Genomic DNA, 20,645 nt, shown 5'->3' with positions numbered 1-20,645 from the left:
TGCAGACATGTAATTGTTGTTTAAGGCTAATCTTTGCTGCTGTTACGGAGCAGTCTGGCGACATGACAAAGAACATCCTGATTGGTCCTCTTGTTTGCATTCGAAGTGCTGATTGGCTCACAGATAGAACCTTATAGAACCAAGTTAGAGTTCGACTCTGGCGATAGAACCTTTTTGTTTTCTTAATAAAACGTTCTAAAATGTACTCAACTTAAAAAAATAAAAAAAATAAAAAAAAAATAAAAACATTACATAATGTAAATAAGTTGTCACAGAATAAGAATATGTGAATAACTCAATTTTGACAAAAATGTCAGATAGAACCTTATAATTACTAGGTGACGAAATGTCAACTCTTCAGCAATAAAAAAAGGAAAACAAATGTTATATTACCTTGAGTCATTTTTTCTTATTAGTATTGATGAATTGGATCATTGAAGGTCGGCAGCAAAGACATCGGTTAATAAAATGGGATTAAATACATAAAGGATATTTCTGTTATTTAACATATTTAATTATTGCGATTTGCGTTGAATTTCACAGTTTTTATTCATTTTGAGGAATAGTGAGTGAGACGAAAATTATGCATATTCACATTCATTTTAGAACTAAAATAACATTTTACTCACAATTTCTCTCAACATGTGGACTTTCAATAAATGGGGGAAAGTAACTGGCGTTACTAATTTGAAAAAGTAACTCAGATATCAGATATAATTAAAAAGTAATGTATTACTTTAATAGTTAATTGGAAAAAGTAATATTATTACATAACTTGCTTTACTTGAAATGTGTTACCTCCAACACTGGAAATTAAGTATATCTTGACGATTATAGGTAGACAATGTATTATAAACAAATTGCAATTCATGATCCATTTAAAGGTGCAGTGACGTGTTTGTGGTCACAATGAACATGCAATGACAAAGTAATATTTTCACCATAAAAGCATATAGGCTACATAAAGCCTATTGTGTTACAGTCACAATATGACTGCCAGTAGTGCTTCTGTGTTCAGTAAACAAAGCTATGTGAGTAACAACAAGCTTTATTCTTTGATGTGTCATCAAGGAATATTCTGTTATAAAGAGCTTCTTAGTAAACACTCAGTCTCATCCACTGAGAATAGATGTGACCCTGGATCACAAAACAGTCTTAATAGCATGGGTATATGTGTAGCAATAGCCAAAAATATATTGTATGGGTCAAAATAATAGATTATTCTTTTATGCCAAAAATCATTACGATGTTAGGTAAAAATCATGATCCAAGAAGATATTTTGTGAATTTTCTACTGCCAGTAAATCAAAGCTTAATTTTTGATTAGTAATATGCATTGCTAAGAACCTAATTTGGACAACTTTAAAGGTGATTTTCTCAATATTAATTTTTTCTTAACCCTCAGATTCCAGATTTTTGGCATCTCTGCCAAATATTGTCTCATCCTAACAAACCGTACATCAATGCTTTCAGATAATGTATAAATCTCAATTTCAAACAATTGACCCTTATGACTGGTTTTGTGGTCCAGGGTCACATATGTTCATATTTAAGGTGCAAATAGTACGCAAACAAGCATTATTTTTTCCTTTTGATCTGAATATTTCAGGTCTACACCACTCCTTCTAATCTGATCAAAATTTAGAATCCAACTGAGGTGTTTACATGAATGCTTTCCAGTCCAATTGAGCCACCAGTCTGATTATAAACATTATTTTGGTGCATAGGCTATAAATGTAGACATGTTACAAAGCATGCTAAACTAATTCCCGCTTTTTCCTCTTATTCACGCTTCCACTGTGAAATGGCCACAACACCCTCGTCACAGAAGAGTAGCCTATTTTGCACCTATAAAATTGGAAAAAAAATATATATTGTTTTAAATGAGTAGCCTATATTTACAACTACGATATTTCTGTTTCTATACTGCTTTAGGTTAAGTTCATTTCAATTTAACCCCCATATCATTGAGAGTCGCGACTCATGATTTTCAACTTGTGATATAAGGATCCCTTTTTTATTATTTCCCCGCTTTAGCATGTTAACTGCTCGGATACTCTTCAGTACAGGTTCTCAAATCTTTCTCTACTGCACACAGATAATGAGTTGACTGAAAATTTACCAGAAGAGATAGTGAAAGAAATGTAATCTATGCCGTTCGGAAAGAGACTTTTGAGTTTTCCCTCTTTTCACTCGATTTCCTTCGCTTTTAATAGCTTGTAAATACACATTTTTACTTTCACTTTTAAGTTAGCTGCAATTTGGCGTCCAGCAATGGTTAGTATTTAGTTCATTTAGGTTTTACATCTTTTCCTCACTTTCTTTCACTTTCAAATTAGCTGCAATCTGCGTCTATAGGCTAGCATATGTTACAAGTTTAAATAGTAAAAAAAAAAAAAAAAAAAATGAAAACCGGTAAACACTGTGGAAACAAATAAATAAGAAACGTAGAAACTTTATTAACAAAACGAATAAGAAAGAAATTACACAAAGTTTAAACAAAAGTTAAGCAAATTAGGTAGAACCAAATAACCTAAATAAGAAACCAATGTTCAAAAACAAAAAAACTAACAAAAAAAACTTTTTAAATCACCATAGAAAAACATGCTGTTAATTATAAAAAAAGAGAGAGATAGCCAAACAGACGTTTTGCGCTTAGTTTCTAAAAGCTCCATCGCGTCCAGTTTTAATTGTTGTCTAATTGAACTAAATGATTGTTATTAACATAAAAAATTAAAACGACGGTGGGGTCAATGCCGTGGAAGGCAAGTCAACACCGACTATCTCAGCAAGCCTATTCTCTGCATTAGATAACTTTTTTGTACAGCAGTCATTGTTCATTCTAAATGTATTTTAATGTAGAATATATGTTAAATAAATATATGAAATATAGAACATTGCTGGCTATGTACAGTATTTTTGCCCTGTGCCAGTAAAAAGGAAAAATCAAGCAGACCACTTGCCATTTATATTTGATGTGACTTTGACAAACAAGTGCATTGTTTGAGCCTCTTCATAGATGATTTTCCTGCAGGCATTTCCAATTGGCAAGAGATAGCTAATAATCAAAATAGCAAACACAGTCTGAGTTCTTTAGACAAAGAAAACAAAAAGCATACATGCAAATATAATTAACATCTGGCCTAACCTGACATAGACCTAGGTATTGACATATTGAAATTAATTAACTTTTTAGGTAATCATTTAAGTATAATTTGTTGCACGATTGCTCAACAATAATATTTACGCGATTATTCAACATCTGGACTGGTCTGTTAGTTGTACTGTACAGCATCGATCCCTACTGGACACATGAGGAACGACAGGGGCATAAAACGGTCTGCTCCAGGTCTTCAGCCTTCCTTTTTCGTTCAGAACATATTGGGCGATCCAGAAATCATACAGATCAGCGAGAGAGACTCTACAGACCGCAGAATCAGAGCTCAAAAGAACCAGCTGCAGCAGCGGGACAGTCGTGATAAGGAGGCCGCGCTGAACGCACTCCAGAGCCGTAAACACTAGCCGGAAGTTAGCGCTAGAGCTCAGCAGTGATTCTGCCGCTCGGGTTCATGTGTCTGCTGTGGATTGTGATGCTTATCTCAGTCTAGGACACCTCAACTGCGTCAGGTAACGGTGGTAACTTACAATTTACCATTTTCAGGGGAATACCACGGTACTTTGATTTATTATGGTGTAAATTAACCATGGCTTTATTATAGTGAAATTAGGCTAACCATGTTTTTTTGGCGTATTGTCTGACTACCATTTGTATAGCCACATTTTTCTACAAATACCATGGTTAAACTATAATTATAATGTAGCAAAATTTGTAGTAAAACCATGGCTAATTTTCTTAAAACCAGTATATGCTGGTTAGGTATGTTTCGGTGCTGGGATGCTGGTTTTAGCTGGTCCTTTGCTGGTTTTTGCTTTCCTTCGCTGGTTTATGCTGGTCCTTTGCTGGTCCTTTGCTGGTCCTTTGCTGGTTTATGCTGGTCTTTGACCAGCAACATTACCTAGCAACATAAACCAGCAAAGGACCAGTATTAACCAGCTAAAACCAGCATCCCAGCAGCAAAACATACTTAACAAGCATATGCTGTTTTTTTTCCAGCAGATTACCATACCGTACTATTAACTTAAATAAAACTTGGGTAATACCAGGATAAATCACCATAATGCATTGGTATAAAATAAAATAAATATAATAGTGTGTTTATATTATATCACGATTGTTCATGGTTGTGATTAGACTCCACAAATTTAATAGACTCATAAATGATTAACAATACGAATTGTTGTCTGTGTGTTGTAATAATTATATTTTTAACTTGAATGAATTATAAACAAAATAGTCTTTGTTTACATCTGTTTTAGCATTAAATCGTCAGAAAGAGCTGAAATCTGCAAAGACTGAGTTTATTAAAGAGGACAAAGAGAAGATGAGAGATCCAGAGCCCTGCAGTATCAAACACACTGAAGATACTGAAGCACAAACAGGTTGGGGTTTATTTATTCATTCATTATTAATGCTAAAAGTTATAAAGCTTCAGGCAATTTTTAATTATTTTTTTTGTTTGTTTGTTTGTTTGTTGTAATAGGAAAAATCTTTAGAGCGGTTGAAAAAATCTAGATGAAGCAGCAAATAATAAAGGATGGTTTCTGTTTCTATATGTATGTTAGATAACTGTGTAGTTGATCAAATATATTCAATGGTTCTCCCTATTAAAAAAAGGGATTTGAGCCTAATGTTTAAAAAAATAATAATTTTGAAGATTAATGTACCTCATTTAATATATAAAGTTGCATCAAAATGGTCAACACTTTCCACTTTATTTCAGAGTGGATTGAAGAAAGTGAGGAGAATGAAGAATCGAGTGAATTTGAGGAGAAAACTGGAGAAAAACCTTTGAGTTGCTCTCAAACCAAAAAGAGAGATTTAAAGAAAACAAGAGCTAAGACATCTTTCACCTGCACTCTGTGTGGAAAGAGTTTCGCATGCAAGTATAGTCTTGATGTTCACATGAGAATTCACACTGGTGAGAAACCGTACATATGTGATCAGTGCGGGAAGAGTTTTGCAAAATTATCAATCCTTAAGAATCACATTAACATCCACACTAGAGAGAAGCTTTATGCATGTGATCAGTGTGGCAAAGTGTTTTTGTGGGGTTCAGACCTGAAGAAACACATGAGAGTTCATACAAAGGAGAAGCCACATTCATGCCATTTGTGTGGAAAGAGTTTTTCATTTCTGCAAAATTTGAAAGCACATCAGAAAATACACACTGGTGTGAGAGAGCACATGTGCTTTGAGTGTGAAAAGACTTTTACTACAGCAAACGGTTTAAAACGGCACCAGAGGATTCACACCGGAGAAAAACCTTATGAGTGTTTACACTGCGACATGAGATTCAGTTATTCAGAACATCTGAAAAGACATGAGAGGATGCACACTGGAGAGAAACCGTACAAATGTTCACACTGTAATGCAAGATTCAGTCGGTCAACGCATTTGAAAACACACGAGAGGATCCACACTGGAGAGAAACCGTTCACTTGCAATCAATGTGAAAAGAGTTTCACACAATCTTCAAGCCTTAAGGATCACATGAGCATCCACACTGGAGAAAAATCACACGCATGTGATCAATGCGGCAAAAAGTTTTTGAGACCTTGGCACCTGGCGAACCACCTAAAAGTTCATACAAAGGAGAAGCCATATTTTTGTCATTTGTGTGGAAAGGGTTTGTCTCGTCTTCAAAATTTGAGAGAACATCAGAAAATACATATGCTTTGAGAGTCACGTCCTCACTAAACAAGACACATTAATGCATCAAGCAATGAAATATCATTTTGATAAATCTGTCCTAACCAGTCATTACAAGAAACATTAACAAGTTCTCACAGTGATTAAAGTTCATTTTCGAACTGTAAGTTTCAGATCAACTCAAAGATGGAGTTCCTCCCCAAAGGACAATGTCAAAAAATTGTATTATAGTGTATCATTTTGCTTCATGATATAAATGATATCAATGTTCTTTCTTATAAGTTTAATATGATGTTCAATGGTCTTAAAATACAACTGTAGTTTGCTTACTCTGTCATGAAGGTTTTTTAATAACATTGTAGAGGCTCTTTTCTGGCATTTTCCTACTGAAATAAGTTTAGTGCAGCATGTAAGGAAAATATGAATTCTTTCAGACTAAAGTGATTTTGAGTGGTTTTTGTATGTTCATCTGTTTGTGATCTGAAGTGAAAAGTTAAAAGCTGTGTTTTTACTTTGTCCCAAATAGATCAATTTTAACTTGATTCCTTGTCTAAATCTTACTCCTTTTATATACACGTTTTTCTGTAATGAATTTACTTTTTAACGAAGTCTCTAAGTGTTAAATTGAAGGGTCTTCTATTGTAAGCCAAACGTGGAAAAGGCATTAGGCTTGTTCTTATTTCTCTGATTAAGACAGACCCCTTAATAGATCTGTTTATGTTAACGATTGTTTCTTTTATTTTTGAGAATATCTAAGTGTATGTAGCCAACACATTACTCTCAGTTTTTGCTAGTAATGTTAAAGTTACCGTAAGCAGAGTTGACTCTGCCAAATTAAATCTGTACAATCGCGACGTTTTTCTTTCATATTATTTCCCTCCTCTTGCCGCTTCACACTCCAGTCCAGCAGGTGGAGCTAAAAGACATACGATTGTTTACCAAACGCCATTAAACCTCAGAGGAAGTAGTTTCAGCGTGATCTGTTGTTCTGTCGCGATGCTGGAATCTGTTAGTTGAAGTGTGCTATTTCTAAATAGAAAAATACACAATTGAGTCAGATCAATAAACAACGTTACCTGCATTATTCTCGCAAGTTTTGAAACAAGCAGGAATATCTGGAGGAGTATCAGCTGAACTGAGATCTGCTGCTCTGAAGATGGTGTTTGTTAAAGAGGAGATTGAGGAGAACATAAGTGAACCAGAACCTTGGAGAATAAAACAAGAGGAACCAGAACCCTTGAGGACAAAATCTGAGGAACCAGAAACGTGGAGAGTAAAATATGAGGAACAAGGAGGTCGGTGTTTATTCTTCATTCATCTTTAATGAGTTAGTGGTATATTAAACTAACTAATATTTAACAGTGTCTTAAAAGTCTGATGGAACTGCCAACCAGAAGACTTATATTTTATTTCCTCTCATTGCTTTTTTATAATGGTAAAACCATTATAAAAAGCAATGAGAGGAAATAAAATGGTAATGGAAGAAAATATTTTTGCTAAGGTCTCCTATGTGTATCTATCAGGGCCGGAGTGGGACTCCTTTTCAGCCCTGGAGTTTCAAGCCTTAGACCGGCCCACTTTAGTTCACGACTGACTATATTAACCCTCTGGGCCTCTTCGGTCATTTTTGACCGAAAAATTTTATGTTTTGAAATTTTAAAAATCGTAGCTTCATCAGAATGAGATGACGCTTGGTGACTTTTGTTGTATAAGCTATGTGAGTACAAAAAAAAATCAGTGACATTATTCGGATATGTTAAAGGGTCAAAAAAAAAATAGTCACACTTGGCTCCTTCGCGGTCAGAAATGACCGACATAGGAAATGAATGGGAAATACGAAAAAATGTGATAATTCAGATAATCTTTTGGTAATACAAGCTACAAATGAGCAACTGTGCTGAAAAGAAGTGTTCAGCAAGCAAGGACTGACACTCTAAAATAACAAAAGTACAGAACTGACACACACACGCACACACACGCACACACACACACACACAGACACACACACAGACACACAGAAATAAGCAGAAAAATGCAAAACCTGATATTTATCCAATCAAAAAAATATCTAAACCTTGCCAAAATGTATCTTTTAGAATGTCTGAATATATTTCTAAATGCAAAGCCTAATAAAATGAAGAAACAGTAAAAAGAAAAAAAACAATAGGAATCCCAAAGCCCCTGTATATATGTATATAGGGAGACACAGGAGTTTACATGGCATTACACAAGTTTTTATTTTTTATGCCACTAGATGGTGCAATTTTCACTTTAAAAAAATGGATTTTAAATGCTTTTACTCTATTTTAATGTGAAATGTTGTATTTTTTGAAAAATAATAAATACATAATTAATTAAAAAATATAATATAAAATATAATTCTACTGGGAAAAAATTGCTCATTAAAACTGTATAAATATTGCATAGATTCATAAAAAATGCTCAAAATTCTAAATAATAATTACAAAATATTATTGAACAAAAATATATTTAATTGATTTTCCTGAAGAAAAAAAAAAGTTACTTTTTAAGGCTTCGGTCACTTTTGACCGCGAGGGAGCCAAGTGTGACCCCTTAATGAGGAGGCCCAGAGGGTTAAAATGACGTCATTTCCAATTCAGTGCAAATACAGTAGCCTAAGTGTTGCTTCACAGTGAAGATTTATTTGAACAGTTAACACAATGTAATGTTTAACAGTATCAGTATCTTTTTTCTGTTAGAATTAGTGCTCATAAATATCCAAACCTTGAAATCTCACACTCATCCAGGCCATCCTACACCAAAATTTGAAACCCTTGACAACAATATTTTTCATCATCACATAAAGAAAAGTTGAAATCAACTGGGTAAAATAATTAAATGCTATCTCTTGAACTTCCAATTTGCCTTTTAATCTCTTTTAATCTCTCTGTCTCTCATGTGTGTTTACTTTTTTAACAAATTTTCTTGTATCTGTCACTTTTTTCATAAACACATCTCCACCTTTACAACCACCTATACAGTACAGATCTAAGGTTGGTCTTTTTTAAAGAAGACAATCAGCAGATTATTGCAGAAATACTGAGACCTTTTTAAAGACATGTTTTTGTCAAGATTGTAAAAAGTTGTGATTTTGTAAAATGACACTTGACATTGCTGCTAAGGGGGAGGAGACAGCCACCAGGATGGTTCTTTAGCTTCTAAGCTTTCAAAATTATTTATAATTTATGATTAGTACTAAAACATTTGATAGAGAAAAGGGCAACAGAAAAAAAGAGGGCCACTACATTAGGACCATGTGTTATTGTCGTAATGTTAAAATTAAAACAACAAAAATTAGCTACATCTTGAATATATATATTTTTTTAAATCTTAAAACTAAACATGTTTTGCATTATAATGGGTCATGTTTGGCCCTAAGGAAACTTAACCATGATATTATTGAGCCTATGGTAAACATAGTAACCATGATTTTTTTTTTTTTTTTTTTTTTTTTTTTAGGATTGATTCCCATTAGTATAATCAGAATTTTATACCATGGTGAATCTATAGTGTAGCAAAACCATTGTATATTCTATAATTATTGTATAACTATAGTAAACATGTTTTGTAAAATCACAGTTAATTTTGTATAAGGGTAGCTCCCTAAACCTGTTTTAAAACGATATTTTTATAGATTAACATTTGTTAGCTGTTCAATACTTAAGTAAACAAAGACAAAACTACAATAGTCTGTTTACAGATGTAACTGACCTGCACTTTAGGTCCTAAACAGGACAGATTTGTCTCTCTGCTCCACCTGGGCACTTCTACTTCAGTCTCGCGTCGTTTTGGCGTACGGCGGACGGCGGACGCGCGGATGCGCGGAGCGCGCGCGAGACGAAACGCGTGCCAGTCAAGACTAACCGATTTATAATTTATTAGAGTTTTATTATTGAATGGCTAATTCCGAAATAACCACTTTAGTACATTAGGCCGGCAACAAAAACAATAACAACAACAATATTAAATAATAATAATAAAAATTGGAGGGTAGCGGGCCAAAAAATTCTCCCGATGGACAGTCCGCCCATGGCGACTGCTGTGAGTGCAGGCAGCAAGGGACACCGGCCCTCGCGGCCAAAAAAACGGACCGGCCCACCGGGAATTCTCCCGGTCCTCCCGATTAGCCAATCCGGGCCTGGTATCTATACCATTACTTATATTGTTATTTTTGCATCTTTATGATTCTTTTATGTCCTTTCAGAGTTCTCTGTTGTTGTTGAACAAAACAAACAGCAAAATCTGAAGAAAAGAAGAGCCAAGAAGTATTTCTCCTGCACTCATTGCGGAAAGACTTTTACAAGCAAATCAGGTCTTGAGTCGCATGTGAGGGTTCATACTGGAGAGAAGCCGTTCACTTGTGATCAATGTGGGAAGAGTTTAACACGATTAGCACACCTTAAGGATCACATGAAAGTCCACACTGGAGAGAAACCGTATCAGTGTTCACACTGTGAGAAGAGATTCAGAAACTCATCACATCTGAAAACACATGAGAAGATCCACACTGGAGAGAAACCGTACACATGTGATCAGTGCGGGAAGAGTTTAGTAAGTTCATCAAATCTTAAGATGCACATGAACATCCACACTAGAGAGAAGCTGTACCCATGCGATCAATGCGGCAAAACATTTTTGTGGGCTTCAGGCCTGCAGAATCACCTGACAGTTCATACACAGGAGATGCCACATTTATGTTATGTGTGTGGGAAGAGTTTTTCATGTCTACAAAATGTGAAGAAGCATCAGAAAATACACACTGGTGTGAGAGAGTACGTGTGCTTTGAGTGTGAAAAGACTTTTATTTTAGCAAGCCATTTAAAAGAGCACCAGAGGATCCACACTGGAGAGAAACCTTATGAGTGTTCACACTGCGACAAGAGATTTAATCATTCAGGAAAACTGAAAACACATGAGAGGACCCACACTGGAGATAAACCTTATCAGTGTTCACACTGTGGCAAGAGATTCAGTCAGTCATCAAATCTGAAAAGACATGAGAGGATCCACACTGGAGAGAAACCGTATCAATGCACTGAATGTAGGAAGAGTTTCAGCTGTTCATCTTCTCTACACAGACACACAAAACGCAATCACAGTAGATCATCTTAAGATCCAGTACTTTCAGGTCTGAAGCCGCATCCTCATCAAATGAAATACAATCATGCATTAAGCAATGAAATATCATTTTGATAAATCTGTCCTTACCAGACATCACAAGTGACATGACAAAGAACAATTATCTAAAGTTTTCACAGTGAATAAAGTTCATCTTCAAAACCAGCAGATTTCAGCTGTGAGATTCAGTTCAACTCAAAGACGAGGAACAATGTCAGACGTTTTATTCCTTTACATCATTTTGCTTCATGATATAAATGACATTAATCTTTCTAATGAGTTTCAGATTATGTTCAATGGTCTTATAATAAACCTGTAGTTTGCATACTCTGTTATGAAGAGAAGTTCGTGTGTCTTTACCCATTACTAAGAGCACATTCTACATGTTCACATATATAAGGTTTTTCACATATTAACACAAACATCTAACACATTTTACACGGTTTGTTTAAAGTAGCATTTTACAGGCTCTTTTCTGTGTGTCTTTTCTGGGATTTTCCAACTGAAAGCAAAGTTTAGTGCAGCATGTGAGAAAAATATGAATTCATTCAGACCAAAGTGACTTTGAGTGGTTTTGTATGTTCATTTGTTTGTGATCTGAAGTGAAAAGTTAAAAGCTGTGTTTTGCTTTGTCCCAAATTGATCAATTCTAACTGGATTCCTTGTCTAAATCTTACTCCTTTTATATAAACGTTTTTCTGTAATGAATTTACTTTAACAAAGTCTCTAAAAGGTTTAGACTTTTAAACTTATATTGTAAGCCAAAAAGTGGAAAAGACATTAGGCTAATTAAGACAGAGCCCCCCCCCCCCCCCTTCTTATTTATTTATTTATTTATTTTCAAAACGGATCTGCTGGATGTTTCTTTTATTTCAGAGAATATCTCAGGAGATGTAGCCAACACATTACTCTCAGTTTTTGCTAGTAATGTTAAAGTTAAGCAGAGTTGACTCTGCCAAATTAAATCCGTACAATCGCAGCGTTTTTCTCTCGTATTATTTTGCTTCTCTCGACGCTTCACACTCCAGTCCAGCGGGTGGCGCTAAAACAAATACGATTGTTTACCAAACACCATTAAACCTCAGAGGAAGAAGATTAGTTTTAGCATGATCTTTTGTGTTGTCGTGATGCTAGAATCTGTAAGTTGAAGTGTGCTCCTTCTAAATAGAAAGATACTAAATTTAATCAGATCAGTGAATAACGTTACTGTAATATTCTCACAGTCGTGACTAAGTTTTAAAGCAAGCAGGAATATCTGGAGGAGTATCATCTGAACTGAGATCTGCTGCTGTGAAGATGGTGTTTGTTAAAGAGGAGATTGAGGAGGACACGAGTGAACCAGAACCCTGGAGAATAAAACAAGAGGAACCAGAACCCATGAGAATAAAACATGAGGAACAAGGAGGTTGGTGGTTATTCTTCATTCATCTTTAATGAGTTTGCGGTATATTAAACTAACTAAGATTGAACAGGTTGCCTGTGGATCCCTAAAAAGTTTTACAAACCTTAATCCTGATCTCACTGTCGGGGCTTATTTCTGCGATAACTACCGGCTGCCTGTACATTATCCCTTACATATAGAAATATCACAAACTTAGTGCAGACCCTGAGTACTAACCTATGAAACATCTCTAAAATAATTAGTAAATAGTTTGTTTTCTTTATTTTAAAATCGCAATAGAAGAAATCCTACACTTAATAGTTGAGTATATTTACAGCATGAACCTTAGATGAGCTATGATGGCAAGAAATAAAAATGTCGATAAAATAAAATAATCATTCGATAATCACAATCAAGGCAAAGTGGTAAATTAATTGATTACGATTGCCCTGTTTTCACTATTATATCATTTTATTTGATGTCCTTTCAGAGTTCTCTGTTGTTGTTTTTTTGTGAGTCACTGAAAAGAACCAGTTTTAATTTTATTTCAGAGTCGATTGAAGAAAATGAGGAGACTGAAGAAATGAGTAAAGTTATGGGAAAAAATCATATTAAAACTGGAGAAAATCCTCTGACTTGCTCTCGAAACAAACAGGAAAAAATGAAGAAAAGAAGAGCCAAGAAATATTTCTCCTGCACTCACTGTGGGAAGACTTTTACAAGCAAAACACGTCTTGAGTCGCATGTGAGGGTTCATACTGGAGAGAAGCCGTTCACTTGTGATCAATGTGGGAAGAGTTTAACACGATTAGCAAACTTTAAGGATCACATGAACATCCACACTGGAGAGAAACCGTATCAGTGTTCACACTGTGAGAAGAGATTCAGACACTCATCACATCTGAAAACACATGAGAGGATCCACACTGGAGAGAAACCGTACACATGTGATCAGTGCGGGAAGAGTTTTGCAAGTTCATCAAATCTTAAGAAGCACATGAACATCCACACTAGAGAGAATCTGTACCCATGCGATCAATGCGGCAAAACATTTTTGATGGCTTCAGGCCTGCAGAGACACCTGACAGTTCATACACAAGAGAAGCCACATTTATGTTATGTGTGTGGGAAGAGTTTTTCAAGTCTAAAAAGTTTGAAAGTACATCATAAAATACACACTGGTGTGAGAGACTACATGTGCTTTGAGTGTGAAAAGACTTTTATTTCAGCAAACCATTTAAAACTTCATAAAAGGATCCACACTGGAGAAAAACCATATAAGTGTTCACACTGCGACAAGAGATTCATTCAGTCATCAACTCTGAAAAGACATGAGAGGATCCACACTGGAGAGAAACCGTATCACTGCACTGAATGTGGGAAGAGTTTCATTTGTTCATCTTCTCTACACAGACATACGAAAAACAATCACAGTAAGTAGATCATCTTCAGATCCAGTACTTTCAGGTCTGATGCTGAATCTTCACTAAATGAAACACAATAATGCATCAAGCAATGAAATATCATTTTGATAAATCTGTCCTTACCAGACATTACAAGTGACATGACAAAGAACAATTATCTAAAGTTTTCACAGTGAATAAAGTTCATCTTCAAAACCAGCAGATTTCAGCTGTGAGATTCTGTTCAACTCAAAGATGAGGAACAATGTCAAACGTTTTATTCCTTTACATCATTTTGCTTCATGATACAAATTATATTAATCTTTCTTATAAGTTTCATATGATGTTCAATGGTCTTATAATAAACCTGTAGTTTGCTTACTCTGTCATGAAGAGAAGTTCTTGTGTCTTTACCCATTACTAAGAGCACATTCTACATGTCTCTTCTGATGTGAGGCCAAAAGTTCACATAAATAAGGTTTTTCACATATTAACACAAACATCAAACACATTTTACACGGTTTGTTTAAAGTAGCATTTTACAAGCTTTTTTCTGTGTTGTTTTCATCGATTTCAGCGCTACTTGTGTGTCTTTTCTGCCATTTTCCTACTAAAATATACGTTTAGTGCACCAGCAGCGAGCATTTGAGGAAAATATGATAAATTCATTCAGACCAGAGTGATTGTAAGCAGGGCTGTAGTACTCGAGTCCGGTCTTGGACTCGAGTCCGGTCTCGAGAGCGTTTTTTTATGGTATCGGACTTGTCTCGGACTCGCTGGTATTCAGACTCGGACTTGTCTCGGTCTCGGCCACTGGTCTTGCCAAATATGGTTTTTGGTCTCGACCGAGTCCAGGTGTCAGGTGTTCCCAGTAAGCACACATTTTAAACTGTTTATAATTTTAATTTTTTCATTTCACCCGCCCGAATTTAATTAAAATATTATTTTTCGTCACGTCATCTGCCCGAACGACCCATCACTACCAATAACCAATCACAAAAACAAAAAAACAAAACAAAAAAAAAAGTAATAACCAATCACACACTAGATTATATTTGCACGGCACGCTCTGCATCTGCGTGCCCTGCTAACGTTAATTTTCATTGATTCACACACACTCTAACATGACATAAGCGGTGCAATTTACACTATTGACTTCTAAGGATTTTGATAAGAAACCACAAGAAACAGGTGAATAAAGGCTGACAATCAATGTTTAATGTTCAGATGTTATTATTTCAAGACATGTAAAGCATTTTGGATGGTTTATGTGTGTCGTGTTCTATGAGAGCTGTGTGTGGAGGGACGGGAATGTTTTTCTGAATGTCTATATGTGTTTCATTTATTTGTCCACATTGTTTTGAACTACTGTACAGCTGTGTGTTGCGATCAGGACCGTTCAATGCATCGTCGTGATATGTTCATTGTCAAACTCCAAAATTAGACCTTTTTAAAAAAAAAAAAAAAAAACACGTCATTACTTCATTTGAAAAAGTTAACACATGTATTTTAGTTTGTTGTGTATATTTTTTTCAGTCGATCAGATAACATTTTAAGCTGTCATATGGTCGTGTTACAACGTGCCCCTCAGATGTTACATAAACCCCATCTACTGTATGGGGCATGTTGTCACGTTTCACTTCCTTTCTTTTGAGGTAAATAACGAAAAACGTATACACTGTAAATATGAAACAAAGCGATATATTTGTACTAGACAAATGTGAAAATAATGTGGATAAAAATTGTACTCTGAACCCCAAGTGGATTTACATAAACCGCGAAATTCAAAAAGTGTTAGGTTGTGCCCCGCTCTCCCCTACTGGTCACTTCTTTTCTACACTACTGTACATCTGCAGTGAAGCTATATTGTAATTTAGTTGCTTAAATGCTCAGTACTAGTACCGAGCATTGGTAATAGTAGTGGGTTGGTGTTTGTATATCAGTTCTAACACTGCTATTATGAGGTATCACCATATGTCATCATTCTGTTTTCTTTAGATTAATAGATTATATGATATCAAGGGGAATGTCTATACTTAAAAATCATGGGTGTTGTGACACTGTTTTTGCTTTTAGATCAACAAATAATAACCCAAAATGATTGTCTTGATGATGTCATGCATACGACTTTTTTTTCCTGTCCTGGACTCGGTCTTGACTCGGACTCGAACTTTTTTGGACTCGGTCTTGTCTTGGACTCGAACCTCTTTGGACTCGGTCTTGACTTGGACTCGACTAGTCCTGGTCTTGGACTTGTCTTGGACTCGACAAAGGTGGTCTTGACTACAGCCCTAATTGTAAGTGATATGTTCATTTGTTTGTGATCTGATGTGAAAAGTCAAAGGTGTGTTTTGTCCTGTCCCAAATGGACTTTGTTTACACCAAACACTGCAGCATTCGTAGCATGTTTCTTTAATTTCATAGCTGATTGAACCAAAGTGGAAGAGGGAATTAACTCTTTTAATGAGGTGTCTAAAAGTTTAATTGAATGGTACATCTATGGCAAGCCAAAAAATGGAAAAGTGGCTAATGACAACTTTTTTTTTTAATTTACTTTTTTTTTTTTTTTTTTTTTGGCAAGAGGAGAACTGGCCCCTGACTGAGCCTGGTTTCTCCTGATGGAGTTTGGGTTGTTTGCCACTCTTGCCTTTGACTTGCTTAGTTGCGGACACTCGATGTTGAACAGTTTTATCGATTTGATTGGATATAGCAATTGTTTTGCTCAGAACACAGCAGTCTTTCACATCTATCCCGCACTCTGAATTGTACTTAAATGGTTTGAACAGCTTTAATGCAAATATGGCATGTTTTTGAAAACATTTCATGTTTGAGTATTTATAGTCAAATATGATGAAGCTAAACATTTCTTTTTAAAATGTTAAAAGGTTTTTTTTTTCAAAGTAGCATTTTACAGGCTCTTTTCTGGCCTTCTTTCTACTGAAATAAACGTTTAGTAAAGAGCATGCGAGGAAAATATGACAAACTAATTCAGAATTGAGTGATTTTGAGTGTTTTTGGATGTTTGTTTGTTTGTAATCTGAAGTGAAAAGTCAAAAGATGTGTTCTGCCCTGTCTATGTGACTGCAGTAATCCACGATTATAAGTTCACACCAAGCACTGTAGCATTCGTAGCATTTTTCTTTCATTAAATTTAAAATTTTCTTTCATATTATTTCCCTCCTCTTGCCGCTTCACACTCCAGTCCAGCGGGTGGCGCTAAAACAAATACGATTGTTTACCAAACACCATTAAACCTTAGAGGAAGAAGATTAGTTTCAGCGAGATCTGTTGTTTTGTCGAGATGCTGGAATCTTTTGAAGCAAGCAGGAATATCTGGAGGAGTATCAGCTGAACTGAGATCTTTCTGCTGTAAAGATGGTGTTTGTTAAAGAGGAGCGTAAGGAGGACACGAATGAACCAGAACCCTGGAGAATAAAACATGAAGAACCAGAAACTTGGAGAATAAAACATGAGGAAAAAGAAGGTTGGTGTTTTATTCTTCATTCATCTTTAATGAGATTGTGGTACATTAAACAAAATAAGATTTAACAGAGTGCCTGCATATCCTTCAAAAGTATTACATTCATTATTGTAAAAATTAGGACTTAATTATCATGAAAACGTCTTCAGTCCACCTTTCAAAGGTCTTTATATCTGCCTTTTTTCTGCCTCGTTATTTTTGCATCTCTATGGTTTATTGTAATATACTGAATATCAGAAATATCACAAACGGAGACCCTGAGTAGCCTACTAACATATGAAACATCTAATTAAATTAACTCCTTTTAATAGATGAGAATACCGTGTAAAGCTTAAATTAACTATGATGGCAATAAATAAATATAAAAAAATATAAATATGATAGCACTATTATATTACATCAGTATTATAACATTCAGTTTATGTCCTTTAAGACAGTGTTTCTCAACTCCAGTCCTCGGGACCCACTGCTCTGCACATTTTGTATGTTTCTGAGTCTGACACACTCAGTTCAGTTCATGAATCTTTCTACTAATGAGCTGATGATCAAAATCAGGTGCCTTAAATGAGGAAGACATACAAAATGTGCAGAGCAGTGGGTCCCGAGGACTGGAGTTGAGAAACACTGCTTTAAGAGATCTGTTTTTTATTATTATTTTCTTTTTATGAACGACTAAAAAGAATCAATTTTATTTAATTTCAGAGTCGATTGAAGAGAATGAGGAGACTGAAGAACTGAGTAAAGTTGATGAAAAAAATCATATTAAACCTGGAGAAAAGCCTCCGACTTGCTCTCGAACCAAACAGAACGAATTAGAGAAAAGAAGAGCCAAGAAATATGTCACCTGCACTCGCTGTGGAAACACTTTCACTCGCAAAACAAGTCTTGAGCGTCACATGAGACTCCATACTGGAGAGAAGCCATTCACTTGTGATCAGTGTGGGAAGAGTTTTACACAATCAGCAAACTTTAAGGATCACATGAGCATCCACACTGGAGAGAAACCGTATCAGTGTTCACACTGTGAGAAGAGATTCAGACACTCATCACATCTGAGAGAACATGAGAAGATCCACACTGGAGAGAAACCGTACACATGTGATCAATGCGGGAAGAGTTTTGCAAATTCATCAACCCTTAAGATGCACATGAACATCCACACTAGAGAGAATCTGTACCCATGCGATCAATGCGGCAAAACATTTTTGTGGGCTTCAGGCCTGAAGAGACACCTGACAGTTCATACACAAGAGAAGCCACATTTATGTTATGTGTGTGGAAAGAGTTTTTCATGTCTACAAAGTTTGAAAGCACATCAGAAAATACACACTGGTGTGAGAGAGTACGTGTGCTTTGAGTGTGAGAAGACTTTTATTTCAGCAAGCCATTTAAAACTGCATGAAAGGATTCACACTGGAGAGAAACCTTATCAGTGTTCACACTGCGACAAGAGATTCAATCAGTCAGGAGACCTGAGAAAACACGAGTGGATCCACACTGGAGAGAAACCGTATCACTGCACTGAATGTGGGAAGAGTTTCAGCTGTTCATCTTCTCTACACAGACATACGAAAAACATTCACAGTAGATCATCTTCAGATCCAGTTCTTTCAGGTCTGATGCTGCATCCTCACCAAATGAAACACAATAATGCATTAAGCAATGAAATATCCTTTTGATAAATCTGTCCTTACCAGAAATTACAAGTGACATGACAAAGAACAATTATCTAAAGTTTTCACAGTGAATAAAGTTCATCTTCAAAACCAGCAGATTTCAGCTGTGAGATTCAGTTCAACTCAAAGACGAGGAACAATGTCAAACGTTTTATTCCTTTACATCATTTTGCTTCATGATATAAATTATATTAATCTTTCTTATAAGTTTCATATGATGTGCAATTGTCTTATAATACATCTGTAGTTTGCTTACTCCGTCATGAAGAGAAGTTCTTGTGTCGCTACTCATTACTAAGAGTACGTTCTGCATGTTTCTTCTGATGTGAGGCCAAAAGTTCACAGTATATCACGTATTAACACAAACATCAAACACATTTTACACGGTTTGAATAAAGTGGCATTTTACAGGCTCTTTTCTGTGTGCGTCTTTTCTGGCATTTTCCTACTGAAATTAACGTTTAGTGCAGCAGCAGCAGTGAGCGTGTGAGGAAAATATGAAGAATTCATTCAGAGTGATTTTGAGTGTTTTTGTATGTTTGTTTGAAGTGAAAAGTCAAAAGATGTGTTCTGCCCTGTCTATGTGACTGTAGTAATCCATTATTATAAGTGCACACCAAGCACTGTAGCATTCGTAGCATTTTTCTTTCATTTCAGAGCTGATTGAAGAGAAGTCATCATGACAAAGCTGGAGAAAAACCTTTGAGTCACTCTAAAACTAAAAGTAAAAGGCCATTTTGTTGTTTAAAAGCTTTAATTAAGAATATGTTCTATTAAGACAATAGAAATAAAAAAGACGTTGAGGGTTGTGTCCAGTCTGAAGGTCACTAGTATAAAATACTGATATTGCCTTGAGCAAGGAACTCAATTTAGTACTTGCATACATACTTGAACTGATAGATGTACAATTTGTATTAAACAGAGTTGTACTTTTATAACAAAGTCTGTAATTTATTTAGTAATTTAGATTCGATTCGACTTATTTACCTAACCTGAGAATAATCTGACTGGAAAATAATCTCTTTCAGAATTATATTGAGAAGTCTCTATCTCATCTGTTTGTTGTTGTTGTTTTTTTTTAATAGTATACAGATTAAAAATATATATATATTTTTAACTAATAATAATAATGATAATGAAGTCTCTAAAAGTTGAAAAGAAGGTTGCATCTATTGCAAGCCGAAAGCGGATAATGGCACACTGCGTTTCCATTACAGATGTGTGCAAAACTTTGGCGCTATTTTATAAATGGCGATTAACAGGTATTGCGAAATTTCCATTAACCGATGTTATGCAACCGAAATGTTATTTTACCTTACCGGTCATGGCAATGTATTTTGTGGGATGTTGGCTATATTTAGAATCAGAATCAGAATCAGAATCAGCTTTATTGCCAGGTATGTTTACACATACTAGGAATTTGTTTTTGTGACAGAGCTCCACAGTGCTACAGAATGACAGTGACAAGACGATACATATTATAAAAAGAACAATATACAAGTATACAAGACAGACAATGTGCAAAAATAGCAAGACTAATTGAATATGGCCTGTAAATGCAAGAGAAAAAAAAGAACTTTCGATTGCTGTTTTGCAAAATATTCTTTTTTTTAGGCTAATTGAATATGGCCTGTAAATGCAAGAGGGAAAAAAAAGAACTTTCCATTGCTGTTTTGCAAAATATTCTTTTTTTTTTTTATTGTCTGACAAACTACCTCATCAACTTTTTTTGCGATATATTGGAGTTTTTGCGCAATTGATGCATTTCCATTTGCCCAATTTAAAGGGTAATGGA

The 20,645-nt window shown here is 35.3% G+C and overlaps 2 protein-coding genes across 2 annotated transcripts in view; one reads left to right on the top strand and one right to left on the bottom strand.

Moving 5' to 3' along the window:
- LOC141342407 (uncharacterized) overlaps positions 1 to 20,645 on the bottom strand; it is a 226,404-nt gene that overhangs the window by 158,261 nt on the left and 47,498 nt on the right. Inside the window, 1 exon segment of the mRNA XM_073846887.1 lies at positions 18,195 to 18,226. Coding sequence (XP_073702988.1) covers positions 18,195 to 18,226 — 32 coding nt within the window.
- Positions 3,385 to 14,077, top strand: LOC141341721 (uncharacterized). Its single transcript, XM_073846426.1, has 7 exons — positions 3,385 to 3,627; positions 4,378 to 4,500; positions 4,842 to 5,797; positions 6,852 to 7,065; positions 9,996 to 10,889; positions 12,144 to 12,314; positions 12,842 to 14,077. The coding sequence occupies exons 2-7, from the start codon at positions 4,443 to 4,445 to the stop codon at positions 13,729 to 13,731; spliced, it is 3,183 nt and encodes a 1,060-aa protein (XP_073702527.1). The 5' UTR covers positions 3,385 to 3,627; positions 4,378 to 4,442; the 3' UTR covers positions 13,732 to 14,077.

This window comes from Garra rufa, chromosome 1 (assembly GCF_049309525.1).
Source record: "Garra rufa chromosome 1, GarRuf1.0, whole genome shotgun sequence".
Classification (NCBI taxonomy): Eukaryota; Metazoa; Chordata; class Actinopteri; order Cypriniformes; family Cyprinidae; genus Garra; species Garra rufa.
This window is presented reverse-complemented; position numbering and strand designations above follow the sequence as displayed.